The sequence below is a fragment of the Mauremys mutica genome, chromosome 3, assembly GCF_020497125.1.
Source record: "Mauremys mutica isolate MM-2020 ecotype Southern chromosome 3, ASM2049712v1, whole genome shotgun sequence".
Lineage (NCBI taxonomy): Eukaryota > Metazoa > Chordata > Testudines > Geoemydidae > Mauremys > Mauremys mutica.
In genome coordinates this window covers 177,271,203-177,298,981 of record NC_059074.1, presented here as the reverse complement: position 1 = coordinate 177,298,981, position 27,779 = coordinate 177,271,203, and the positions used below count along the sequence as shown (strand labels likewise).

General features: G+C 46.0%; 1 protein-coding gene across 1 annotated transcript in view; it reads right to left on the bottom strand.

The window, feature by feature from the left end:
- Positions 1–10,440, bottom strand: part of MSH2 (mutS homolog 2) — a 103,832-nt gene extending 93,392 nt beyond the window's left edge. Inside the window, exons 1-4 of the mRNA XM_045010532.1 lie at positions 10,154–10,440; positions 4,783–4,937; positions 3,355–3,633; positions 1,730–1,876 (exon numbers count right to left, since the gene is read on the bottom strand). Of these exons, the coding sequence (XP_044866467.1) occupies positions 1,730–1,876; positions 3,355–3,633; positions 4,783–4,937; positions 10,154–10,385 (813 nt within the window). The 5' untranslated portion in view covers positions 10,386–10,440. The remainder of the gene's footprint in view (positions 1–1,729; positions 1,877–3,354; positions 3,634–4,782; positions 4,938–10,153) is intronic.
- Between the last annotated feature and the right edge of the window lie 17,339 nt (positions 10,441–27,779).

Sequence of the window (27,779 nt, the reverse complement as noted above, 5' to 3'; positions counted from 1 at the left end):
GTGAGAAACTGCTTAACACTGCATGTGCTTATACAAGTGTTTAAATCTGCATCTGTTTTCACTGAAGTACTATGGAAGAAGCTGTTACTGCTGCTCCCATGGTACCATCACACATGCTTACTCCCTGAGCCACCCAACAAGAACTACCCTTCTGTGTCTCTTGAGGCTGTCCAAGCAGCAGAAGTAACCACACCTTTTCCTAACACATGAACTGTGACCCTAGGAAACCCTCAGCGACAACAGGCAAAGTGTTCACTGTTCTATAACAGTAACTCCTATCAGGCCTGACAAATTCACTACACTTCGCACACCACTTTTATGATACTTATCCAGAAATGATGTCATGTAAGATTAAATGAAAGCCAGAATCACACTGATCACTAAACTTACTGTGAAATGTATGTATAGATATTATGTAAAAAGGCAGGAGGGTAACAAGGTGCCTCTCGGGCTGGGGACCCCGAGACACCATCACATCGACTCCGTAAAGTCGAAGAAGCCATTAATGGAATAAGAGAAGATCACCCCTCCCACTCGTAACCTATTGCAAAAAGTCTAAAACAAATTAAGTAATGCATGCAGGATTTTACGCCATACCACCCTTACCATTCCGAACCTGCATTATAGTCTTCTGTGCCTAGCTGTGGCAGGCAAGCTGGCCCTCCCATGAGATTTTTGCCTAGAAAGGTCACTGCACAACTGCCACAGCACAAAAAAAAAAACACAGGATGTTCTCACATATGCAGAGGTCAGCCATGCAGAAACTGGACTGGCTGGCCCGTTCCATTTGCTATGACTAACCTAAACGTGTAATTAAAGATTTAGGGAGCATTAAGTCATAAAAATGAGCTTTGCAATTAGTTATGAAGGCACAAGGTCTGCAGTCATGCCTATTCCTTCTGGGATTGAATTCCATAGTCTAATTCCAACTCCTGGTGCCATCTACTGCAATCACAAGCTTCCTCCTATAAAAACGTGACTGCTTCCCTCAGAGTAAGTGTTATGGCAAGTCAGCATGAGAGCACATGCACTTTCAGGCAGCTATGCCCAATTCCTTAAAGAGGTTTGAATGTCACATCAGGACCTTAAAATGGGATTCTATTCCATGGGGAACCAATACAGAGAGCACTAATTTAGAAGTTAGAGCTCAGACCTCTATGATAAGTTTCAGACCATAGGAATAAAGTACCTAAAACCACTTATAAACCCATGAAGAAGAGTATTATTCCACAACCACCCTAAGTACAGAAATGTAAATGCATCACGGCAAATTTAAAATTATTTTTCATTTATGCTTTAGTAGTCCCTAGTAACAGTGGTTTTTCCTTTTAAAAGTGCCTATTAAAGAATCAACTACAAGGTGATATAGTTTTAGTAGCTGGGGAAATCTTTAAAAGAATCTAACAGACTTCAAGCTTCCCCTCTAAACATTTGACATTACAAGAGCAGTGACACCTGTATAGTGAAATCAGAGTTGTACACTATTGCTATATCTCATTTAAAAGTATTGTTCACATTTTAGTAGTGCTCAAATATGCTAGATATTGGACAAATAGAAAGGCAGTCTGCGTCCTGAAGAGTTTACAGTCTGATTAACAACAAAGTCAGACAAGAGGAAGAAAGGAATACAGTAAAAGCAGAGTGGTCAGTCGACAATTGACAGTGTTTCATTAAAAAAAAAGTGTATTATCATTCACTGGTGTATCTGCAGCTGCTACGAGTTACTCACCTGTTTTTCTATCTCTGGTAACGTTGCACTAGTCACTTGCTCTTCCTTTTTTGATTTCAGCAAGCGGTTGAGATCCTGCACAATATCTTTTGTTGTGAATTCAGCCTTTTTTCGGTCTGTAATCATGATTCCTCCTCTTTGAATGATCTGTTGTGCATAAGTTATAATAAGTCATTTCAAGTTCTCAAGAGAGTGAAAGTGAACTACACAGAGTATTCTCAAAGAATTTGTTAATTTGTATTCAATTGTTAGACTATACAGAGAGAAGATAAAGATAGATAGGTTTTTACTTTAAGGGTATGCCTACATTACAAAATTGTGTTGACCTAAATTATGACTCCGTACAGCCACCAGAGTAATTAAATCACTTTTTACTCCTGAGGGAATTCTATGCCACTGTGCACATGCAGAATTCACATCCCCTGAAGGATTTCTTTGCTTCCCCGCAGAGAAATGGCTTTCTGACAGAGAAGCAAAGGGAAGCCACAAGAGCAGTCACAGGGCTGAGCGTGTGAAACTCTGTCCCTCACTTGCTATCTTGGTGTGCCAGGACCCTGGGGCATAGGCGCCAACTCCGTGGGTGCTCCAGGGCTGAAGCACCCACTCCCCGCTCCACCCCCTGTCCCAGCTCACCTCTGCCTCCACTCCACCTCCTCCCCTGAGCACGCCGCCGCGTCCTGCTTCTCCTCCCTCCCAGCGCTTGCACCATGAAACCGCTTTTTTGCCCGGCAAGCCTGGGAGGGAGGGGGAACACCACATGCTTAGAGGAGGAGGCGGGGCCAGTGGGGGGATTTGGGGAGGGGTCCAACAGGAGCAGGGAGGGGGTGGAGTTAGGGTGGGGACTTTGGGGCAGGGGTGGAGTTGGGGCAGGGGCATGAGCACCCATCAGAGCAGAAAAAAGTTGGCGCCTGTGCCCTGGGGTGTTTCTGGGCAGGCCTGGCCCTTCTGCTGTATCGGGGTTGGGTGTAGTCTCATCACCGTGTCGGGGGGGGAGACAGCGCTGTATGGTCATCTCCCACCTCTGTGCAGGCAGGGGTCTGTGCTCCCAACTGCCATGCTGGAGCCACATTTATTTTTTGACAAATAAAATGTGCAGACATTTTATTTTTTTTGTGCAGAATTCCCTCAGAAGTACAGACTTTTGCATGTCCCCACTACACTCCTTGTGTTAGTGGTGCATGTCCCCACCAGGAGTGCTTACTCCAATTCAACTGTCAGTGTGGGGCAACAGTGCATGTAAGAAACACAGTGTGTATATACAGACACTGCGTCAACCTAAGCATTATGCCTCTCGCGCAGGTGGAATTATTAAATTGGCATAATGGGCATCACATCAGCAGGAGCAACATTTTAGGGTAGACACTTAAAATTAGGTTGACGTGAGCTGCCTCATGTAGATCTAACTCTAGAGCATAGACCAGGGTTAACAGTATCTTTTGTTGATTAAAACATGTAACGAACAAGTGATGTATGTATCATCCAGAATTCCTTCAAATTAATTTATTAATCCCGTTCATTTCTTAGCCTTTATGGAGCTTAGTTCATGACTTATTTCAGAGCTTTTTCTTCCCATACTCAATTAATACAAATATAAATCAGTCAGTCCACATAGTCACCCCACTTACGTGTCGCAGTTTTCCCATATCCCCAGCAGTCTCTCCTCCGGGTAGCACGCATTCCTTAGGTCCAATTTGAACCAGCAGAGCTTCAAGGTTTGAGAACTGATCATTATCTGGAAACTCACAGACACCCAGCTTCCTGAGCGTAGTGTCGACATACCCAACTCCAACTATTCTTTGTCCATCAGCAGTACATAGCTTAACACCCACAACACCAATGGCAGTCGACATGTCATTATTGCCAAAGAGAATTTCCTCAAACTGGGCAAGGTTACCTGGAGAACCCTATTTGAGAAAGAAAACTTAGAATAGCACTACAATTATTTTCTAATCTCTTGCACAACAAGGTTAGAACAAATTAGGATTTTTTGCATTTCAGTGAAATCAGAGTTCTAAGACATCATAAACTTTAAAATCAGTCTGAAATGGAAATAAAAAGCAAATATGATAATTAACTATAAAATCCATTCCCAGTGCAACTGGATTCCCAAACGATATTGAAATCTGAAACTGCTTTTAAAATAAGACAACGGGGGTGAGATAATATCTTTTATTGGATCAACTTCTGTTAGTGAGAGCCACAAGCTTTTGAATATACACAGAGGAGTTCTTCAGGTCTCAGGTCTTCTTCAGGCTCTGTGTAAGCTCAAAACCTTGTATCTCACCAACAGAAGTTGGCCCAATAAAGACATTACCTTACCCACCTTGTCTGTCTATCATCCTGGAACCAACACAACTACAACACTGCATTCAAACTAAGAGGTTAATTTGAACTACCTTTCTAGTCTGAAATTATGTTACTCTAATCCATAAGTGTCAAAACACCCAGTCTGTATTTGTGGACCACAGGACATTCAGATTCTACACAGTTTTAGCTTTTGATTAAAAAAAAAATTCTTGTCCTAATGGTTGCAAAGAAAGCCTAAATATGATTAATACAATGTTGTCTTTGGAGTATGAGGATATAAACATTTTGGCAGCTGTAGTGTAGTGATTTTTTTGATGCTGTAAAACATAGTAATATTATATGTTTGTACATACATGCATGATTTTTAAAAGGCACAAAGGAACAAATGAAATACACCATGCTCACAGTACATAAAATAGACAAGGTTCTAACTTTTCCAACTATTAAGACTATACTTGCAGAAAAAATTATGAATTTAAACCTCTAGCCATACAGTAAGTCAGTTGTCCTGAAGCTCCCCTTAGAGCATCATATGGCACACCTGCAGTGCAGGATCCACCCACCCTGGAGTAGTGGGGAAATCCAGGGACATACAAAAAGGTGGATGACACCCCCCTCACCCCCCAATCATATGGCCAATTGGAGGCACTGAAAGCCTGTAAGAAAGTTTGAATTGGATGAACAGAAGTATAGTAAACATCTGCATTTTTTCAACTAAGATCATATATGGAGATAGAAAATTGTACCTTGTATGCCAAATACCAGTCATTCTCTTTGGTAGATTTACTGCCTGCTTTGTTCTTATAAATTTCAACTCTGTACTGACGAACCAGAAGTAGATCTCTCAGAAAAGATTCAAAGTTCATTTTACTAAGCACAACACTCTCGAGTTTCTGATTGCCTACAGGAAAAGGAAACAAATATTTTATTCTCTAAGGTAAACATAACTATTGGTTTTCTTACATACATTCTGTAATTGAGAACTCTGCAAAGAATAAATTTAATAACCTTTAGAGGATACAGTATTATTTTGACAAGCAAGGAAGAAGCAAGCACATAAATTCCAAGAATCTAAATAAAAACATCTCACTTAATTGTAAAGAGTATGTGGATTTCCAAGTGTTAAGAACAGATACAGATTCTGTAGAAAACTTGATTTACCCAGAAAGAAACCAAGTCCATTTAAAAAATGTTCACTAATCTATAAAATTGATCTACTTTTCCCTCGATATAGGTTTTAACCCTCAGATATTCTAGTTTGTTTTTCACACTATACAATAGATTTTTCTGAGCAACGATAGTGGAAACAAGCTCTAAGACAGAGCTTTAAGACAAGCTCTTCAGGGGAGTCCTACCAATGACAACTCATCTCCATCAACCAACTCATGAAAAAGTCTATTGTCCACATTCATTCAAGGGACGGCCTCCTACTACATAGTGACCTGAATTTTGCCTCAATCAATCAAAGAGTTAAGAGCATGCACATTAACTCAAAAACACCTGTACATCACCATAAAGCCCACTAGCCTAAGGAAACAATGTGTAGCTGACAACATTCTTGTTTTTACTCTTAAGTCCACCAAATTTGAAGCTTCTCTCTCCTTTTTATTAAGTATAAGACTCACTTATCATACAGAGCTTACAACTCTAGCAGGATTTTAGATGGTTGAATTCTGAATGAAGAAAACAAATAGCCACACAGAGGAGTTACACTGGAATCAGAGGAAATGGAAACATGCACTGTTAAGCTCTCTCTCTGCCAATGCAGGATTGCTCATCCAGCATGATGTTTAGTATTTAACGTAAAACTAAAGCAGACAATTAAAAGATGTTATCTGCAGCACAGGATGAATGTGTGAATGAAGTTTTACATGTGCCCATTCAAAATAAAAGTTATACTTTAGGGCATTTTAATACTGTAGCTGATAACCAAAACGTAACTCAAGTGAGTTTAAACTTGGAACTAAGGAAGAATATAAATGCATGCGTGCATAATATCTTCTGGATTTGAATCTTTATAAGCTTTAGAATTTGTAATACATTGTCAAGCTCAATAAGTCTTCACAGTGCAAATGGAAAAAATCAAAGTTTAGCCATGTATTACAGAACAATGTTTTCCCTCAATACAAATGAGGGAAAAATTACTATCACTATTGTGACTGTGCCATTCAGATTTATTTTACTAAATGTGAACTAGTAACATTACACCATACTTAAAGCAATTCCTGATCAAACACAATACTAAGGCCTTGTCTACAGTGCAGAGTTTCGTTGGCAAAAGGCAGCTTTTGGCAATGAAACAACAGAGGTTTACACACTGCAACGCCACTTTCGGTGACAAAATACAACCACCAAAAGTTGTATCAACAAAATGCCTGTATAGACACTGCACTTTATTTTATCGCTGTAACTGGCCTCCAGAAGCTGTCCCACAATGCCCATCCTGACCATCCTGGTCAGCAGCTCCAATTCTGCTGCCCTACAGCCAGGTAAGCAACTGCTCGCCCCTCCTCCTTTAAAGCCCCAGGAATTTTTGAAATCCAGCTTCCTGTTTGCTCCGCATGGAGAGCTCACATTGCATCTCCCCAACTGATCTTGTTCCATACAGCAAATGCTCTCCCACTTGGACCAATGCAGAGCTGCTGGACCTGCTCAGTATTTGAAGAGAGGAGGCTGTGCAGTTCCAACTGCGCTCCAGCCATAGGAATTTCAACACTTAACGGGCAGATTTCTTGACGCTTGGGCAAAAAGCGCTATGATTGGGACATGCTGCAGTGTAGAGCAAAGATCAAGGAGCTGAGGCACACATACCAGAAGGCAAGGGACGCAAACCCCTGCTCCGGTGCTGCGCCCCAGACCTGCTATTTTTATAACGAGTTGGATGCTATCTTCAGCGGTGACCCCATCTCCACTACCAATAGCCCCATGGATGAGAGGAGACCCTGGTAAGTGGTTTTGCTTTGTGAAGTGTGGAGGTGGGTTGAGGGCACAGAAATGTACAGGGCTGGCTGTTTTTCTATGTGCTGGGCATTTTTCCTGTGCAGCTAAGCAGTATGGAAGAACAGGGTGTTGATGCACACCGAGATTTCCTGGGACTCCTCCAGAGATCTCTAGGAAACTTTCCTGGACGTACTCGCCAATCCTCTGCCAAAGGTTCCTTGGCAGAGCTGCTTTGTTCCTTTCCCCATTGAAGGAAACTTTCCCGTATCATTCTGCAATCACTTGCGCAGGGACCAAAGCAGCACACAGGCAAGCAGCATAGGGACTGGGACGGAAGCCACATTCGTGTAGTAGATGCACCCTTGCTTCCTCTCAGGAGTGAGATATCTGCTACAATGACCCCCCCCATCTGTGGAAAAGGGTGCGAAATTTAGAATACTGTCCCTAGTCAACTGCACTGCGACCCTTTCATATTGATTTTCTCCTGATGTAGAATGTCCCTCGCCCTGGGGTAAACTCACCATGCTTAGAATGTTTGCCAGCATGTGTGCTCATCAAGGGTCAGCAAGAAAGTGATTTGTGTGTTAACAGAGGTGTATTTTACTGTACTGTTTCAATGCTGTATTTTTCTGGATATCATTTTCTCTGGGCTTATCTAGATACTTATCTTATATAAATAAAACAGGGAGGGAACAGAAAATGTTTTATGCACTATATAATTAACATGCTAAATTCACTGCTGCAAGGCATTACTTGGCAAACAGACTAATGCAATTCACGGTTACAGCCACTAGAGAAAACAGTACCTGGACTGCCTATGCCTCAAAGCATGTTGGTTAGTTATTACCACTTGGGGGAGGAGGGGCATTAAAAATATTGCCAGTCATGGTGTAACATTGCATTACACCAGAGGAGGTGGGGAGGGCAAACTACAGCCCATGGGATTGCCACCCCCATGGCACCACGGGCCCTGCACCGCTCCGGGAAGCGGCCGGCACCACGTCCCTGCGGCCCCTGGGGGACAATGGGAGGGGGCCCAGAGGGCTCCATGTGTTGCCCTTGCCTGCAGGCACCGCCCCCCACAGCTCCCATTGGCCAGGAACAGGGAACTGCAGCCAATGGGAACTTCAGGGGAGGTACCCACAGGTGAGGACAGCATGCAGAGCCCTCTGCCCCGCCACCCCAGGGGCCACAGGGACGTGGTGCTGGCCACTTCTGGGAGCAGCACGGTGCAAGGCCAGGGCAGGCAGGGAGCTTGTCTTAGCCCTGCTGCGCACCGCTGTCACCCCGGTGGCACTTCAGGTAAGCAGCATTGGGCCAGAGCCCACACTCTGGACCCATCCTGCACCCCAACCCCTTGCAGAGTCCCCTGCCGCACCCCAACCCCCTGTCCCAGCCCTACATTCATGGCCCTACATGCAATTTCCCCACGCAGATGTGGTGCTCAGGCCAAAAAGCTTGCCAACCCTTGCACTACACAATTGGCTGAATACATTAGGAACCATTTAATTCCAAGTGTCCTATCAACCTACCAAGAGGAGTGCTTACAGGAATTTAGGACAAAGTTTTCTTGCAGTGGTGGTATCCAATCTTCTTAGCTTGGAGCCAAACATTTTATTTCAAAACAGGCCAGGTGCCACACAATAATATGGGGAAAGTCTGTCCCATTACACTTACTTTGCAGAGCTCAGGGAGCTGGAACCACCCACAAATGCCTAAAATTAGGGAAATTCCCAGCATGTGTAGAGCCAGCACAGCAAGTTTCAACATGTCCCTTCCCCCATCTTTGCACCCAGGGTTGTGAAGAGTGTTATAGTCTGGCTATTCCCAGCTGACTTGCGGTCCACCGGGGAAATACCCAGTGAGCATAAGTTACAGCAACCCACAGACCTGTAAATATGCACTTACTGGTCTAAAATAAGTGTTTAGAAACTCTTAAATGTCAATGTGAGTGTCTAATATGACTACAGGTTTGGAGCCATGGCCTGCAATTCTTTAAGTGTTTTAAACCTAACTGGACATAATGAAACCAACTTATCCTCTTAAGCAACCATACTAGAGATTTTCATTCCTGAACCCAAAGCAGCAATACATTTCTTGCTTAGAGTCAGCCCAGGCACGCTGGCACCCCACAACACATTGCTCTCATTTCTCCAACTAATCTGTCCTGTATTTCTCAGTTGTACTTTTAAATGGGCTTCACAGCATAGGCGGTTTGTTAAATGTGTAATCTGAGTTTTCACTCAATGTAATAAATTCATCAGAAACAACACAGGCCTGGTAAAGATGCTTACTCTGCAATATGGCAACACACAGTTAAATAGAGCGATCTGAGGATTACAGTTCTGTATAATGCGGCTTTAACAAAACCTCACTGTTGTAATGACTGCTTAATCCCCAATACTGACACAGCAAAAATTTGTAGACCTGTGGAAGCTTCCTAAATAGTTTAAAAGGTATACATAACTGAGGTCCCACTTTCTGCTCAGTCACATACAGTGAGTCCCCCCGAGAATCCTATGCACCAGCAGCAGGCATGTTCAAATCTGGGGCCTTGACAGCTAATCAGAAGGTTCTGGAACACATTTAAGAGCCAAAAACAAACCCACACCAGAGGAGAAGAGGAGCAGGTTCACTTAATCAGCCAGGTGCAGGGAGGGAAGCAAAGTGCTACAGTAACAAAATAACAACAACAAATGGATATGTAGAAGTTGTGCGGCCAGCAGCTTTGCCCTGCTAAACCCAGGGTTGTGAGTTCAGTCCTTGCGGGGGCCATTTAGGGAACTGGGGTAAAAATCTGTCTGGGGATTGGTCTTGCTTTGAGCAGGGGGGTGGACTAGGTGACCTCCTGAGGTCCCTTCCAACCCTGATAGTCTATGATTCTAGCTCAGGACTGACGTGGGACCAAGTGGTCAAAGCATTAAGCAGGACGCCCACCCCCACGTCCTTTCACAGTTACCCTGTGGGCAGCGCCTACAGGGGAGACTCTACTGCTGAGCCCAGCACCTCCTAACCTACAACTACAGTCCCACCCCAGACCCCCTTGTCCCCAAACACAGGGACACCCACGGTCCGCCCTGCGCCCCGGCCCTTGGCCCAAGCCCCTCGAGCGGCTGCCGCCCCGGCCCGGCCCGGCCCGGCCCGGCCGCACACCCCCGCCGGGCCCCGCGCCAGTACCTGGGCCCCCCGCCAGCTGCCGGATGACGCCGCGGGTGCGGAAGAGCTCGCGGGCGGCCAGCAGCGCGTCCCCGCCGTGCACCGTGTAGTGCTCGCCGCGCTCGAAGAAGCGCACGGTGGTGTCGGGCTTGTCGGGCAGCGCCAGCACCGCGCGCACGAACCCGCCCTCGGCGCCCGAGCCCTCCGGCCACAGCGACTCCGCCGCAGACCCAGGCGCCGCCGACGCCGCCATGCTGCAATCTCCCGCCAGCGCCACCGCCAGCCGGCGCGCGGCTCCGCCAATCACCGCGCGGCGGGCAAGTGCGTCACCCGCGTGCCGCGTTCTCTCCCCGCCCCTATCCCGGGGCGGGTGGAGCTTCCGCTGATCGCTGTGCGCCCACAGGGCCGCGAGCCCGCTCCTGCTCCGCGTGGTGCTGCGGCCACCGCTGGAGGCGGAGCCGTCTCCTGCCCGGAGCGCTTTGCTGCGCCGTAACGGGGCGGGGCGCGCTGGTCGGCCCTGCTTCCCAGCCGGGCTATCAGCGATCCCTCCTCCCCGTCCTGCTGCCCTGGAACCGCCCAGCCCCCAGCCAGCCGAGAGCCCACGTTTGTGCCCAGGAGATCCTTTCGTGCATGCTCCTCCCCCACCTCCTGAGCCTCCTATACCCAGGGCCGCCCAGAGGGGGGGGGCAAGTGGGGCAATTTACCCCGGGCCGCTGGGCCCCCACGAGAGTTTTTCTTGGCCCCTGGAGCAGGATCCTTCACTCGCTCCGGGGGCCCCGGAAAATTATCGCGGGGCCTGGGCCCCCGGAGCTTCTTCGCTCCCGGTCTTCGCTGGCGGGGGGTCCTTCCTCTCCGGGATTGAAGGACCCCCCCCCGCAGCCGAATTACAGCCGAAGCGGGACCCGCCGCCGGAGTGCAGCCGGGTCTTCGGTGGTAATTCGGCGGCGGGGGGGTCCTTCCGTTCCGGGACCCGCCGCCCAAGTGCCCCGAAGACCTGCGGTGGGGGCTGCACTTCGGCGGCGGGTCCGGCTTCGGCGGTAATTCGGCGGAGGGGGGGGGGTCCCTGCCGTGGGTCTTTGGGGCACTTTGGCGGCGGGTCCCGGAACGGAAGGATCCCCCCGCCGCCAACTTACCGCGGAAGCGGGGCCCCCCGCCACCGAAGACCCCGGGCCCCCGGTATCCTCTGGGCGGCCCTGCCTATACCTGAGCTCAGCTCCACTGGCTGGTGGGGAGCCCACATTGCCAAGCCCAAGCATTCAAAAATCAAGAGAGTTTTAAAAAATAATTGGTCTTACGGTCTTTTAATTTGACTTCTGTTGTGGGGGGAGAGGTGTTGGGGCTTTTTTCAAGTTTTGCACCACAACCATGACGATGAGAAACTTACATTTATTGTCAATGAAAACTTCCCGTGACTCTCAGAAGCTGGAGTTTTTAAAAGACCGCTTAATACTGCAAGACTGGCCGCAAAACTCACAAGAGCTGGCAACAGAAAGGAATGTCTGCTGCAAGACAACCAACAGCAGCAAGAGCTAACATGGCCATAGCCAGTATCACCATGCTACAGATGTGCCAGGTGATGGGCGTACCAGTACATGCTACATTGATCTTGAATCAGAATTGAGAGCACTCATAAGCTCATGCTGAGGTATATTCTGTTTTTTTATATCTAAACCAATGACCCATATCCTTTATTAATAGTGTGTACTTTGTCCACATTACAACAGTAACCATGCATAGGGTCATACTCATACCCTGTGTACATTATGTGTACATAATTTTATACAGAGTGTAATACAGATGCTGTTTTGTAAAAGTAATCTCTGTCTTCTATTCAAACATACGTGGTCACCTATCTGCTCAGTGATGCACCTTTGTAAGACAGGCACTTTGTCCCTCTAGACCAGTGGTTTTCAAACTTTTTTTCTGGCGACCCAGTTAAAGGAAATTGTTGATGCCTGTGACCCTACGGAGCTGGGGATGAGGGGTGTAGGAGGGGCTCAGGACTGGGGCAGAGGGTTTGAGTGTGGGGGTGAGGGATGCAGGGTGGGGCCGGGAATGAGAGGTTCAGGCTGTAGGAGGGGGCTCTGGGCAGGGGGTTGGGGTCCAGGAGGGGATCGGGGCTCTGGGCTGGGGGTGCAGGCTCTGGGGTGGGGCCGGGGTTAAGGGGTTTGGGGGGGCTGGGGCAGGGAATTGGGGCACAGGCTTACCTTGGGTGGCTCCTGGTCAGTGACACAGTGGGGGTGCTTAGACAGGCTTCCTCCCTCTCATGGCACCGCTGACCGGAAGCGGCCAGCAGCATGTCCAGTTCCTAGGTGGAGGTACACAAGTAGCTCTGCATGGCTCTCACCCATAGGCACTGTTCCCCCCCCCCCCCGGCAAGCTCCCATTGGCCAGGAGTGTGGAGTTGGTGCTTAGGGCAGGGGCAGCGCATGGAGCCCCGTGGCCACTCTGCCTAGGAGCCAAACCTGCTGCTGGCAGCTTCCAGGGCACAGCGTGGTGTCAGAACAGGTAGGAACTAGCCTGCCTTACCTGGGCAGCACCGCCAATGGGACTTTTAACAACCCAGTGCCTTACATTCCGTGACCCTGTACTGGGTCACAACCCGCAGTTTGAAAACCACTGCTCTAGGGAATTGTCAGTAAGGGCAAGATAAACATCACCCATTAGCTTGCGCCAAATGACTTGCTAGCACTGATTTTATTCTCTTAGACATGATCTTTTTATATCAAGCAGTCTAGAGTCCAGTACTGCTGCAGGGTGTGGTGATCAGAGTCCACTATGTGTAGAAACAGGAATAGATAAATCATGGCTCACAATGAAAGCTACTCATTCATTTTACCAAGCTCACCATGCTTGACCCTGTAAATAATAACTATATTAACATCAAAAGGTTTTACAAATAACACGCTAAGGCCTGTTTCTCATTTTACACTTATTACACAAAAAATCCTAATGCATATGATCTGAAGGGTTTCTCTCTTATCTTGTGTCTGTGAGGAAGACAATTAGGGAAGAGGGCCTTAATACAATTGAGATGACTTCTAAAGAACACATTTGTTTGTCTTTGGAAGGCAGCATTTTGTGTGCACCATATTTTCAAATATTTTCCAAGGTAAGCTATATCCATATTCCCTTCTAAGGTCTTGGCTACACTTGAAAGTTGCAGCGCTGGTGGAGGCTTTCCAGTGCTGCAATTAGTAACTGTCCACACCTGCAAGGCACATCCAGCGCTGCAACTCCCTGGCTGCAGCGCTGGCTGTACACCTGGTCTGGTTGGGGTATAACGAGTGCAGCGCTGGTGATCCAGCGCTGCTCGTCAAGTGTGGCCACACACCAGTGCTTTAATTGGCTTCCAGGGTATTAGGAAATATCCCAGAATGCTTTTAACTAAATTACTCTCTTTTTTGTTTTGTTATGCAGCCTCTCTTTGTTTTGTTGTGAACTCGCTTATCTAAAAAACAAACAGAGCTCCTGTTTGCTGTGATCAATCTGTACCTGGCTGTAAACAATCAAATGAGAAGCAGCAAAGAATCCTGTGGCACCTTATAGACTAACAGAAGTTTTGCAGCATGAGCTTTCGTGGGTGAATACCCACTTCTTCGGATGCAAGCAGTGGAAATTTCCAGGGACAGGTGTGTATATATAAGCAAGCAAGAAGCAAGCTAGAGATAACGAGGTTAGATCAATCAGGGAGGATGGGGCCCTGTTCCAGCAGCTGAGGTGTGAAAACCAAGGGAGGAGAAACTGGTTCTGTAATTGGCAAGCCATTCACAGTCTTTGTTTAGTCCTAAACTGATGGTGTTAAATTTGCAGATGAACTGGAGCTCAGCAGTTTCTCTTTGAAGTCTGGTCCTAAAGTTTTTTTGTTGTAGGATGGCCACCTTAAAATCTGCTATTGTGTGGCCAGGGAGGTTGAAGTGTTCTCCTACAGGTTTTTGTATATTGCCATTCCTAATATCTGATTTGTGTCCATTTATCCTTTTCCTTAGAGACTGTCCAGTTTGGCCGATGTACATAGCAGAGGGGCACTGCTGGCATATATTACATTGGTGGACGTGCAGGTCCACCAATGTACGTCCACCAATGTAATATATGCCATCATATGCCAGCAGTGCCCCTCTGCTATGTACATCGGCCAAACTGGACAGTCTCTAAGGAAAAGGATAAATGGACACAAATCAGACATTAGGAATGGCAATATACAAAAACCTGTAGGAGAACACTTCAACCTCCCTGGCCACACAATAGCAGATTTTAAGGTGGCCATCCTACAACAAAAAAACTTTAGGACCAGACTTCAAAGAGAAACTGCTGAGCTCCAGTTCATCTGCAAATTTAACACCATCAGTTTAGGACTAAACAAAGACTGTGAATGGCTTGCCAATTACAGAACCAGTTTCTCCTCCCTTGGTTTTCACACCTCAGCTGCTGGAACAGGGCCCCATCCTCCCTGATTGATCTAACCTCGTTATCTCTAGCTTGCTTCTTGCTTGCTTATATATACACACCTGTCCCTGGAAATTTCCACTGCTTGCATCCAAAGAAGTGGGTATTCACCCACGAAAGCTCATGCTGCAAAACTTCTGTTAGTCTATAAGGTGCCACAGGATTCTTTGCTGCTTCTACAGAACCAGACTAACACGGCTACCCCTCTGATACTTGAATCAAATGAGAGGCAGGCAGGGAGTGAGTGAAACAGCGGGGAGTCATGTTGGATGCAGGCTGTTTGCAATTAAGAGTTAAGACTAAGGGGTCGGAAACATTTTCTGATTTTTCAAGGCAGGAAGCTAACACACAGTGTTGGCTCCAAAAATCCACTCTCTCTCTCTCTCTCCCCCCGCTGCCTGTCACACTAGACCCCACTCCACCCCCTCTTTTGAAAAGCACGTTGCTGCCACTTGAACGCTGGGATAGCTGCCCATAATGCATCACTCCCAACAGCGCTGCAAATGCTGCAAATGTAGCCACACACCAGCGCTGGTAGCTGTGAGTGTGGCCACACACCAGCGCTGTTCCTGCACAGCTGCACGACCAGTGCTGTAACTCCCAGGGCTGCAACTATCAAGTGTAGCCAAGCCCTAAGAAGTCTGTCACTGTCACACTGTGTGACCTTGGACAAGTGACTTCATCCTTCCGACTCAGATTTCCAAATCTGTACAATGGGGATAATAGTATTTATCCATCTATCTCACAAGGAGTTGTGAGGAATAAGTAGCAATATACCATACCATACTTTAAATGTGTGACACATTATATATATGCTATGTATTATTATTACTGGAAAGGAAAGGGGTTGGGTCTCTTTCTGAAAGAGCATACAGATATATTCTAAATGCAAAAACTAATGTTAAGGAAAAGTAGGGCTGTCAAGCGATTAAAATATTTAAACGCAGGATTAATCACACTGTTAATAATAGAATGCCATTTATTTAAATAGTTTTGGGTATTTTCTACATTTTCAAATATATTGATTTCAATTACAACACAATACAACATGTACAGTGCTCACTTTGTATTGTTATTTTTATTACAAATATTTGCACTGTAAAAATACAGCATTGTCTCCCCTAAATGTAAACAAACTTGTTCGTCTGAGCGATTGGCTGAACAAGTAAGACTGAGTGAACTTTTAGGATCTAAAGTTTTATATTGTTTTATTTTTAGTACAGTTATGTAACAAATAAAATCTACATTTGTTAGTTGCACTTTCATGATAAAGAGATTGCATTACAGTACTTGTATAAGCTGAATTGAAAAATGCTAGTTCTTTTGTTTATCATTTTTATAGTGCGAATATACGTAATAAAAATAATAATATCAAGTGAGAACTGTACACTTTGTATTCTGTATTGTAATTGAAATCAGTGTATTTGAAAGGTAGAAAAACATCCACAAATATTTAATAAATTTTGATTGGTATTCTATTGTTTAACATTGCCAATAAATGTGCCATTAATCACGATTAATTTTTTTGAGTTAATCACATGAGTTAACTGCAATTAATCAATAGCCCGAGTGAAAATTTATAGTTGAAAATTAAGCACACAAAATTTAATACATTTAAATATTATGGTTCCTACATCAATCATAGATTAGTACATCCTACTCATCAAAAATACAACAGATATGTTAAAACAGTGTTATTTAGGTTGCAAAGGCAAGCCCTCAAAAGTAAGGAAGTTTACAGTTGCCCATGCAACTTAATTTGGCCCTCTTGTGCATATACATTATGATACAGTCTTTAATTAAATTGATCACAAGCTATTTTTTCCACAGGACCCCTGCCTCCTGCAATGCACACGTCAGATGCACTAGAGGCAGAATTAATGTTGCACAAATAACTATAAGTCTGTCATTTGTTAACTTTGGAGTGCTTGACTTCATAAGCTGGATATCTCTCCTTTAATATAATTCCGTTGTATGTAATTATGATACACAAACACGCACATTTAACGTAAACAAGAAAGCCACCTCTGCTGGATTTTGAAAGTACAAATGGGGCAAGATAAAAAACCATGCCTAAGAGCAGGCATGGGAGTATAGTAGCTGTGACTGAGAGGCCCTTTTATGGTTCACTACTCTGTATCAGCAGCTCATCAGGCCTGCCATACTCATTTCACCTCACACACTGGTGTCATGATATTTATTTAAAAGGTGACGTAATATATTGTTTGAAATCTAATAACACACTGGCCATTGATGTGACTGTGAAATATTTGTAACAACTCTGTAGGTGAAATTATGGATACCCTCTGATATTATGTCCTGAAGACTATAAACAAACAAAGGTGACAAAAAAGGGTTTCTTCTGTATAAAGAGGAAAGAAAATATGGTGGCAAATGCCCTGTTCAGGAAAGAGGGCTGTGACTTGTTGCCTCTGTGTCAGCCAGTGGCTAACCATCCGACAGCTCTGTAAGCTCCTAGCCCCCAGGAGCGAGGGATGCTCAACTAAGAAACTGTTAAGTACACTGGTGATCAGGGACAGCTCCAGGGTTTTTTCAGCCCCAAGCAGCAAAAAAACAAAACAACAAAAAACGTGATTGCAATCAGCTCTACCGCTGCCGCTTCAGTCTTCGGCGGCAATTGGTGGCTGGTCCTTCACTCCGAGAGGGAGTGAGGGATCCGCCGCCGAATTGCCACCAAAGACCCGGATGTGCCGCCCCTCTCTGTTGGCCGCCCCAAGCACCTGCTTGCAAGGCTGGTGCCTGGAGCCGGCCCTGCTGGTGGTGATGTAGTTATGAGCTGACTTCACTTTTTGCTTGGGAACATTTCTGGACTAAGCCCCTATTGCCCTTCTAAGGGGTTAAGACTGTAAGAGCGGTCAGTGGACACAGGGAACAGAAACTTTCTCTACCCACTGCTGGGGAGACTTGCAGCTACTTCAGGACACTGAAAAGGTCCATCGGGGCACTACTCCAGCCATGCCATTACAAAATTGTTGGAGAACGCAGGTGACAACCTACTTCCTGGGCAACGTCATGATCTACAGTCAGAGCTGGGAAGACTACCTAGAACATGTAAGTGCCGTACTACAACCTCTCAAGGTGGTCGGTCTGAGAGTGAACCCTGCTAAATATCACCTGGGCTACCTACCTCAGGTACACACTGTAAAAAGACAAGATGCAAACCTTGGTGGCTAAGGTCCAGGCCCTCCAGATGTGCTCCATGCCCAATTCAAAGAAACAGGTAAGCCACTTCTTAGGGCTGGCAGGATACTACCAACGGTTTATTCCCAGATTTTTGACAATTACAGCCCCTGGCATGGATCGGCTTAACAATAATAGCCCAAAGAAGATCAAGTAGAAGAAGGCTTGTGACAAGGTCTTTCAAACCCTTAAGGCCCACCTCTGCCAAGAACCAGTCTTGTATAACCCTGAAGTCACCAGAGAATTCCTGCTACAGTCTGATGCCTCTGGTGTGGGATTAGAAACCATTTTATTCCAGGTGGTGGAAGGAAATGAACATCTTATCCTCTACCTTTGTTGAAAGTTATTTCCAAGGGAGAGGGTTTATGCTGTAATTTAAAAAAGAGAGACATTGGCAGTGAAATGGGACTACATTTTGGGTGGTCACGTCACCTTAGTCACCAACCATACCCCACTATGTTGGCTGTACACCATGAAGGAAACCAACCTCCTAATTATGAGGTGGTACCAGTCCCTCTAGTCCTTCTCCTTCTGCATCCATCACATGGCTGGAAGAACCCACCTGAATGCTGATTTTTTTTTCATGAGGTGGGAAAGAACCAATGCAGGAGGGGCATACCACAAATGAGGTTGTGGGGGGATGTGTGATGGAGCAGGGAGTTCTCACACCAACAGAGGAGATGTTGAAGAGAGCCTTTGGGCCCCGCTAGCTCCCCGCTGCTATACCTGCAGCCAATGACAAGCCTAGAGGCGGAATGAAAGGAGAGAACCTGGCTCAATTCAGGGCTGATACCTAAGGACTATGCAATTACTGTCCCACTGAGAAAATGGAATAAGTTGTGCTCAAGACTTGAGGCATACAGAACAATTTCCATCACAGCATGTTTAGGTAAAACCATGGAAAGACTGGTAATGGAGAGATTATTAGCGCACCTAGCAAGAAGTAGGTTCATAGATGGAACACAGAGTGGGTTCAGAAGAGATAGGAGTGCAATTGTCCACATTGTAAGGAAAGAGATAGAAGCACAAAAAATGCATGAGAACCAAAGAATTCATTATAGTAACCTTCCTCGCCATAGAAAAAAACTATGATGCGATATAGAGAGAGGGACTACTTCATAAAGTGGCCTCCATGGCTATTATAGGGAAAATGTACAGATGGATAATGGACTTCTTAAACAAAAGAACTATACAAATCCAAATAAGGAAAGCTTTTTCCAATGTATATTCAACTACAAATGGAACTACACAGAGAAGTGTAATTAGCCCAACCTTCTTTAACATCATAATAAATGATCTCCCTAAGGAGATGAGTATAGGAATAGTGATCACATTATTTGTGGATGACTGTGCCGTATGAACCAAAAGCACCGCCAAAAGAATCACTGATGCAGTTAAGAGAAGTGCAGAATGGGGAAACAGGTGGGATTTCAAATTCTCTATAGACAAACCTAAGGGAATGATCTTCACAACAAAGACAATCCAAAAAGATGCAAAGTTATATCTATACAACCTATAGTTCTATAAATATAGTGAAAAATTACAAATTTGTAGCTGTGATATTTGATATCAAACTCAATTGAAAATATTAAAGCTAAGTGCAAAGGAAGAAGTAACTTACTTAAAAGTATCTCTAGAACATCCTAGGGAGTGGATAAGAAAATGGTGATAATGCTCTACAGAGTGCTAATTAGACAAATTATTGACTCGTATTGATGCCAGGCCTTTGGGTCAGCAGTCAACACAAATCTGAAAAAAATAGACTAAATCCAAGCACAGGTATTGTGTATTGCACATGGTGCCTTCATTACTTCACCTCGGTGTGTACTACAGAAGATAGTCAGTGAAATACCTATCAGTCCTGGAATGAAACTCCTAGACTTAACCTTTTGGGCCAAAGTACTAGTTTATAGTGAATTTGACAACACAAAGCTAATATGTAATGATTGCTGGGAACTACATGGAGGTTGGGCAGGACAAAAAAATCAAAATTCCTAATGTAAGCAGGGTACAGAAGTGGATAAAGGATCTTAATGAAAAGAAATGATTAAAAGAGACCAAAATCTATAGCTATGGGAAAATACTCTATCACTGGAAAACCATTCCCCCTGAGATAGACATGCAATTATATAATGAAATAAATAAATGGAGAAGACCGATAAATATGCAAGATATAGCAAATCAATATATTTGTGATAAGTGGGGACACTGTTGCCAAACATATGCAGATGGCTCCAAAGAGGAAGGAACAGTAAGATTGGCAAAAGGTTTCTGTGTGCCCTCACTGTGACTCATAAGGCGAGCTAACTCTATCCACCTTTACCGCTGAGCTAACAGGAATTATGCTAGCACTAAATTGGGCTTTAGATGTATGGCCAGCTGCCCCCATCCTGTCTGATTCCTTATCAGGGCTGTAGGCAATGTACAGTGCCTGCCAGCAGAAGGGATATTCTTAATGAAATATTACTGCTAACAACCAAACTGGCACAACTGAATATAACTATAATAATAGCATGGATCCCAGCACACAAAGGGATAACAGGCAATGAACTGGTGGGCAAACAGGTAAAAAATACTATTAACCATGAATAAGTTGTCCTAGGAATCCCTGTAAGAAAACTGGAATTTAAACACCTAATCAAAAATAAGCTAAGAAAGGAATGTCAAGAACTCTAGGCAAATGAAACAAAAGGCAAACATTTCTGAGAAGTATGCCCAACATTTGAAAATGTTGATATAATCCAAGGCCCCGAGCGGAAGAGTGAAGTGGCTTTATTTAGCATTCAAAAGGGATTAAATAGTAGATCATTTCTAATTAACAAATATGAAATGGATTATGCGTAATATGTAAGGTCCAGGAAATGATAGATCATATCCTTTGGGACTGTACCACTGAAAGGAGGTGTTTATATCGAAAACTCAGAGGTCTTAAGGTAACAACATTTTCCTTGCAACATTTATCAAGAATACAAGGAAAATGTGGCCCAATATAAAAAGCTCTTCTGCAATTTTTTAAGAGTACCGGTGCAAGACTCTTAAGTCATGAACAAGATCTGAAGTACAGTGGATGGTGGTCATAGACTCAGAAATGAGTCTGTTATGCCACAAAACCCAAGAAATAGTAGTAGTTCCTGTTTGATTGGTGAGGCAACAGGACATAGCTCTGTCTCTCCGTGTGAAGGGAGCTTTGCTGGTGGAGGAACAGGCCTGACAGTCAGGGCAGCCACTGGAGGAGAAGAACTTAGCCCTCAGGAGAGAGCGACTGTTTTGGACACTGGGGATGACCCCGGTAGTGAGTTGACTTTACTTTTTGCTTGGGAACATTTTGGGGCTAAGCTCCTCCACCCCGCCAAAGGGGGTTAAGATGGTAGGAATGCTCAGTGGATGCAGAGGACAGAGACTTCCTGCCCCATTCCCTTCACCCCCACCCGGGATACCTGAGGCCCTATCAGGCTGCTGGGAAGATCCACAAGGGGCTGCTATTCCAGCCACACCATAACAGTTCTATATATTTAATTATGTTTCTGCTTGGAGCAAGACACAGCTTGCTTAAATTAACCAACTTAGAAAAAAAAACCCATGCTTTATGATTTGTCCTACTCGGAGTCAGGGCCGGTTCCAGGCACCTGCTAAAGAAGCAGGTGCTTGAGGTGGCCAATACCAAGGGGCGGCACTCCAGCCGCTATTGGGGCAGCACGTCCGGGTCTTCAGCAGCAATTTGGCGGTGGGTCCCTCAGTCCCTCTCAGAGCAAAGGACCTGTTGCTGAATTGCTGCTGAAGAGTGGAGCGGCGCGATTGCGCTGCTGCACCTTTTTTTTTTTTTTTGGTCTGCTTGGGGCAGCAGAAAAACTGGCGCTGGCCCTGAGCCTACTCTAACCTTTTTAATCTTTATTTTAAAAAGATTTATAAAGTATCATATTTTTTTACACTTTCTACAGAGATTTTTAAAACGCCTGCTCCCTTGCCCAAGGAACTTGTGCAAATGGAAAATTAAGATAATATTTAATGTGTTGTATAACTGGATGTAGTGTTTAGAATCTTCTAGTATAGCTTTTAAAAAAGGAAACAAGGAAAGTAGTTGAGGTCTGCATCAGCATGGCTGCAGGACTCAGGCACTCTCACTTCTGGTTTCTCTCTTCCCTCATCCCTCGACATATTAACTTGTATGTAATTATACTATTTGCTAGCAAGTGCTTGCTCAGTAAAGAGACAAAACTAGGTAAACCCCAGTGCAACTGCTTAAAAAAAGAGATGAATAGAAAGCAATTGTTGAAACAGTTCTGAACAATGCAAATAACCATTTTAAGAGCTGATCCACACACAGTTTATGTACCATTCTAACTATCTCAGTTTAGGAATAGATATGGTTAAAGCAATACAACGCCCTAGAGTGGATGGAGTTTTGCTAGTTTAAAAGTGCTTTTGTTGATATAGCTTATCTTTGTAAACTACACTGATATGAGTACCTTTATATCAGTATAACTGCATCTACATTAGGGGGCTTAACTCTCTGTGTTTCTAAACCAAAATAGTTAAAACTGTGCAGCAAGCGTGTGTAAACAATCCCTAAGAAAACAAAGAAACACAGACTTCATTATAAAAACAACAAAGACTCCTCGTGGTTTTTGCTGATACAGACTAACATGGCTACCACTCTGAAATAATTCATTATGTTACTGCCGGATCAGCTCTTTGCATTATAGCAGCATTAACTCTTGTACAGTGTTATTAGCAAACAAAAACTAAGTTTAGTGGCAGTTAAGGTTGCAACAAGACATACTCTATCCACACCAAACCTTAAATGCATGGAAATAAGCATGCAAAACCTTAACAGTGACCTCATATGCTTTTATATCAATTATATCAACAGCACCTCTGAATGTTACGCACTTTGTGCATTTAGGAAATTATTCTGCTGTAACGCTGCTGAGGTCACTGTTAAGGTTTTGCATTAAAGTGCAAGTTCGATGAAGCTGGGGTACATGGTACATGCATAGGTGGCAGGTTTGTATAATTTTTGGTGGGGCCCAAAATGGTGGTGCCCCCCCGGCTCCCGCCAGGGGAGGCTCTAGAAATTCCGCTGCCCCAAGCAGGGCGGCGCGCCGCGCTGCTTGTGCCGCCCTTCCCCGGTCCCGCGGCCGGGGCAGAAGTGCCTGCGGACAGTCCTGTGGTCCCGCGGCTCCGGTGGAGCATCCGCAGGCATGCCTGCGGGAGCTCCGTCCGAGCCGCGGGACCAGCGCACCCGCCGCAGTCATGCCTGGGCTCCTGTGGACCTCCCGCAGGCTCCTGTGGACCTCCCGCAGGCATGACTGCGGAAGGTCCGCCGGAGCCAAATGCCGCCCTGCCAGGACAATGCCGCCCCACGCGCCTGCTTGGCGCGCTGGGGTCTGGAGCCGGCCCTGGCTCCCGCCCTGTAAGCCGATATAAAATGAAGCTACAATGCATCAGTGCCACAAGATTACAAAGGTCAATTAAAAGTGGAAAGTCAGAAGCAGCACTTGCCTACTTCAATATACAGTATTATATTTTGTTGCACCTGTTGTGATGAAGTGGGAATGTCCTTAATATTTTCTCTGAATACTGTATGGGTGCCTCAGTTTCCCCTGCAAGATGCCAACTGAAGGTATTGGGGACAAAGATCAGGTGGCCTCCTTGTCCGGAAGAGACACAGAGGCCAGAGGAGGAAGTGTCAGTTTGGAGCTGGCTGGGGAAATGGGGAGAGACCCAGAACTTGGTTCTGGGCTCCCCACCCCCCAAGATGGACCTGACAGAGGGGTTCTGTTTTCTGTACCTACAAACTCTGTTTAAACTGTGTTCCCGTCATCTAATAAACCTTCTGTTTTTACTGGCTGGCTGAGAGTCACGTCTGACTGCAGAGTAGGGGTGCAGGGACCTCTGGTTGCCCCAGGACCCGCCTAGGCAGACTCGCTGCGGAAAGCGCATGATGTGGAAGGGCTGAATGCTCCAAGGTCAGACCCAGGAAGGTGTAAGCTTCTTGCCCTGGAGACAGTCTGCTCCGAGAGAGGAGGCTCCCCCAGAGTCCTGACTGGCTTTGTATGGAGTTGTTCCAAAGCATCACAGCATCCCCTTCCACACCGTGCACTTCCCAGAAGTCCGCACAGGCACTGACACTCCCTCCTCCAGCCTTTGTCTCTTTTCCAGGCATTAGGAGGCCACCCGATCTCTCTGTTCTCCAACACCTTCAGCTGGCACCTTGCAGGGGAAACTGATTTGGGAGAAATGAAGTAAAAGCTGCCCAAACCGAGCTTGAGCACACCTGAATTTTGAGGTGTTCAAATCTGGAAGGCAGGTGCTGGGGGTGGGAGAGGGCTGTGGGCTCCATGGGGGAGCATGGCAGCAACTGTCTGGAGCTGCACGGAGACAGATACGCTGGTCTGAGTGGCACAGTAAGCGGTTTGGGGGTTGGAGAAGGGGTAGGGAGTTCCGGGGGGCAGTCAAGGGACAAGGAGCAGGGGGGCTTGGATGGGGCAGAGGTTCGGAGGGGCAGTCAGGGGACAGGCAGCAATTGGATAGGCATGGGAGTCCAGGAGGTTTATCAGGGGACAGGTAGAGGGGTTCTGGGGGGAAGTTGGGTGGGGTCTCAGGAGGGGGCAGTTGGGGACAAGGAGAAGGGAGGCTTAGATAGGGGCTGGGGTCCCAAGGGGCAGTTAGGGGCAGAGGTCTCGGGAGGGGGTAATCGGGGGACAAGTGGTGCTTAGATAGGGGGTGGGGGTCCTGGGGGGCAGTTGGCGCAAGGGTCTGGGGAGGGGGCAATCAGCGGCCAGGGGCTGGGATTCAAAGGGCTCTGGGCTGCTGGCAGCTGCGGGGAGCCCTGAGCCCTTTAAATCCCAGCCGCCTCCCCGGCTGGGATTCAAAGGGCTCTGGGCTTCCTGCCCCTGGGGCAGTGCAGAGCCCTCTGACTCCCGGCCGCGGCTTGCAGGCAGCCCAGAGCCCTCTGACTCCTGGCCGCGGCTGGGATTTAAAGGGCTCTGGGCTCCCCGCGGTTCCGGGCAGCCCAGAGCCCTCTGATTCCTGGCCGCAGCTGGGATTTAAAAGGCTCTGGGCTCCCCGCGCTTGCAGGCAGCCCAGAGCCCTCTGACTCCCGGCCACGGCTGGGATTTAAAAGGCTCTGGGCTCCCCGCACTTGCAGGCAGCCCAGAGCCCTCTGACTCCCGGCCGCGGCTGGGATTTAAAAGGCTCTGGGCTCCCCGCGCTTGCAGGCAGCCCAGAGCCCTCTGATTCCCGGCCGCAGCTGGGATTTAAAGGGCTCTGGGCTCCCCGCGCTTGCAGGCAGCCCAGAGCCCTCTGATTCCTGGCCGCGGCTGGGATTTAAAAGGCTCTGGGCTCCCCGCGGCTGCGGGCAGCCCAGAGCCCTCTGACTCCCGGCCAGGATTTAAAAGGGGGGAAACCTAACTCCAACTATTGGTGGAGCAGAGCCCCTGACTGTAAATATTCCTGGGGTTAAAGCCCCAGGAGCCCATATAAGTCGGCGCCCATGGGTACATGGCCATCCAACATCTTGACAGATGAAAAGAAACATGACTCAGTCAGTCAGTAAGTCAATGGTGCTTGACAGTCGTGTGGGAGAAGAGCCTGATGTGCAAGCGGCAGACCTTCCCACAGTGGCTACAGGTTCACTCTCCAGATGGAGGTTGGAGCAAACTCTCCTTGCTGGCTTGCCTATGGGCCTCAGCCTGGGCTCTCTGATGGCTCTCCATGATGACTTCTCCAGACTGAGCAATTCTGGGCAGGGTTCTCCCAGTTGTCAGTGGGAATGCTGAATGTCTTGAAACCTTGCTTGACCGTGTCGCTGTATTGGAGCTTTGGCCTTCCTCTGCATTGTGGGCAGTTCTTAAGTTGGCCATATAGCCAGGGGTGCCAGAAGAGGGGGCAAGGAAAACTCAGACAATGCTTCATTTTCATGCTGGATAGTTGCTTTCATTCTTAAATAGGGAGAGCTCTTTTGATGGACAGCCAGTTTTCAACAGGATTTTGTATATGCCATTCTTGCTAACCATGTCAAAGGACTTTTGTAGGTCAACAAATGCTACATAGAGAAATGCCTGTTCATCACAGCTTTTTTCTTGCAACAAGCGCAAGAAGCTGGGGTATATACACACCTTTTGGTATCTGTTGCAGGTGGAAGTGAAACTCTTGTGGAGTGTATCAATAGTGTTTCACGGCAATATAAAGGTAGAAAGGAATGCACACGTTTTCCCCCTTATTTCCACTCTTCTAAGGTTCTGTGTCAATGAATCATGTCTTGTTGCAATCTTAACTGTCCCAAAACATAGTTTGTTTGCTGATTTCCTAGTTTTTTATTCAGTTTTAGTGTACCTCAGTAGATAGCTCTGCAGAATAAGGGAGAAAGGAAGCTGCACCTGCCTGAGATCACATGGAGGAACTATACTGCTAAAGCTGCTCTGGACTGCACTGCCTCTTCTGAAGAGTGTGAGTGCTGACACATCTCAGTAAACCCTGTATCTATATATATCCTGTTTAAGAATTACTGAAAGTAAGTACACCATGATCAAATTTCCATGCTTAGCAGTGGTGACATAACCTGTGAGCTGGAGGGACTTTCATGAAGGAATCTATCTCATCACTCACTTCCTGAAACGCTCAGAGCCTCTTGTGGACTTCTGGGTGCACATGCCTGCATTGTACCAGCAGGTCTGGGTATTGGGCTCCCTGTTCCTCCAGACCCCCCCATCTCTTGCCAGCATAAAGCATACCTCTCAACCTTCAAAGATGCCAATGTGGGACACCTGCAAATGTGATGGCTGCTATCTTGGCCAACACCATATCCATTGAACTGATGACCTACAGGAGTGAAAGTATGAGTCTTTAGCATGTTTGCTAAAGACCCAGTCTCTTGGAGTGAGAACTGTCAGACTCTCATCCTGTGTGGAGCATGGGGGCATAGAGGGTAGGGTTACTAACTTTAGTTGGACGTATTCCAGGTAGTTTCATCAGATGACAATCTTTAATTAGAGATTAATATTTAATTCCTGAAGACTTGGCTACCCTAACAAAACACACGCTGACCAGTGGGTTACACAGGCAAAATGTTTTACAAACTGAAATGTGAAACATGTATTTTTGTGATTCACATCTACTTTTCAGATCATAGTTTTTCAGTCTGTTTTAAAGTCTTCCCTCTATTACATGCAACCATACCATCTCCCTACATAGAACAGCAGCAAGGTTTCAACACCTTGACCATCATCAGGTGCCTATCTTAGGCTGCCTTAGTACTTGAGCTACAGGAGTAACTGCTAACCAATAGAGGAGGACTTGACACTTTCCAAGTGGATTTCACACCTGTTTACTAGTAAGCAGTAGAAATGGGTGATTAGGAATCCTGTATTCTATTCCTGGCTCTGGGAGAAGCATGTGGTTTATAGTGATTAACACAGGATAACCCAAACAGGTCTAGTCACCCTGAAATGCAGCATATGGGAGTGGCTAAGATTGTGGATTTTCACGTTAGACATGTGGTTTATGACCTTGCATAAGCTCTGTTAACATATTTTTAAAATGGAGAGTGTTCAACAGCACTTCTCTTTTAGATTGAGGTTGTGGCCTTAGGCCCAGATTCACAAGGTATTTAAGTGTTGCTGCACTCTGTGTTGCAATACCTAACTGATTTAGAAGCCTAAATCTTATTTTCAAAATTGATTTCTAGACACAAATTTAGATCCCATTGTTCTGTGGATTTAGCTTGATACATGTATTTTCTGTTATGGCTAAAAAGTTATAAATTGTTCTAACACAGCTGTGTAACTGATATTTTAGCCATCAGCAAATAAAGAGCAAACATGGCTAAAGGACAAGATCCAGACTGTCTTAGATTTCTTGCAAAAAAATTTACAACAAAAGCAAGACACTCCATTGTAAAATTGCAGGGGTGTTTGTGAAGTTATTCATTCCACAGCCATATTATTTTCCATTCAAACCACCAAAAATTTTTTAATAGGAGTCAGTCTACATTGCCTTT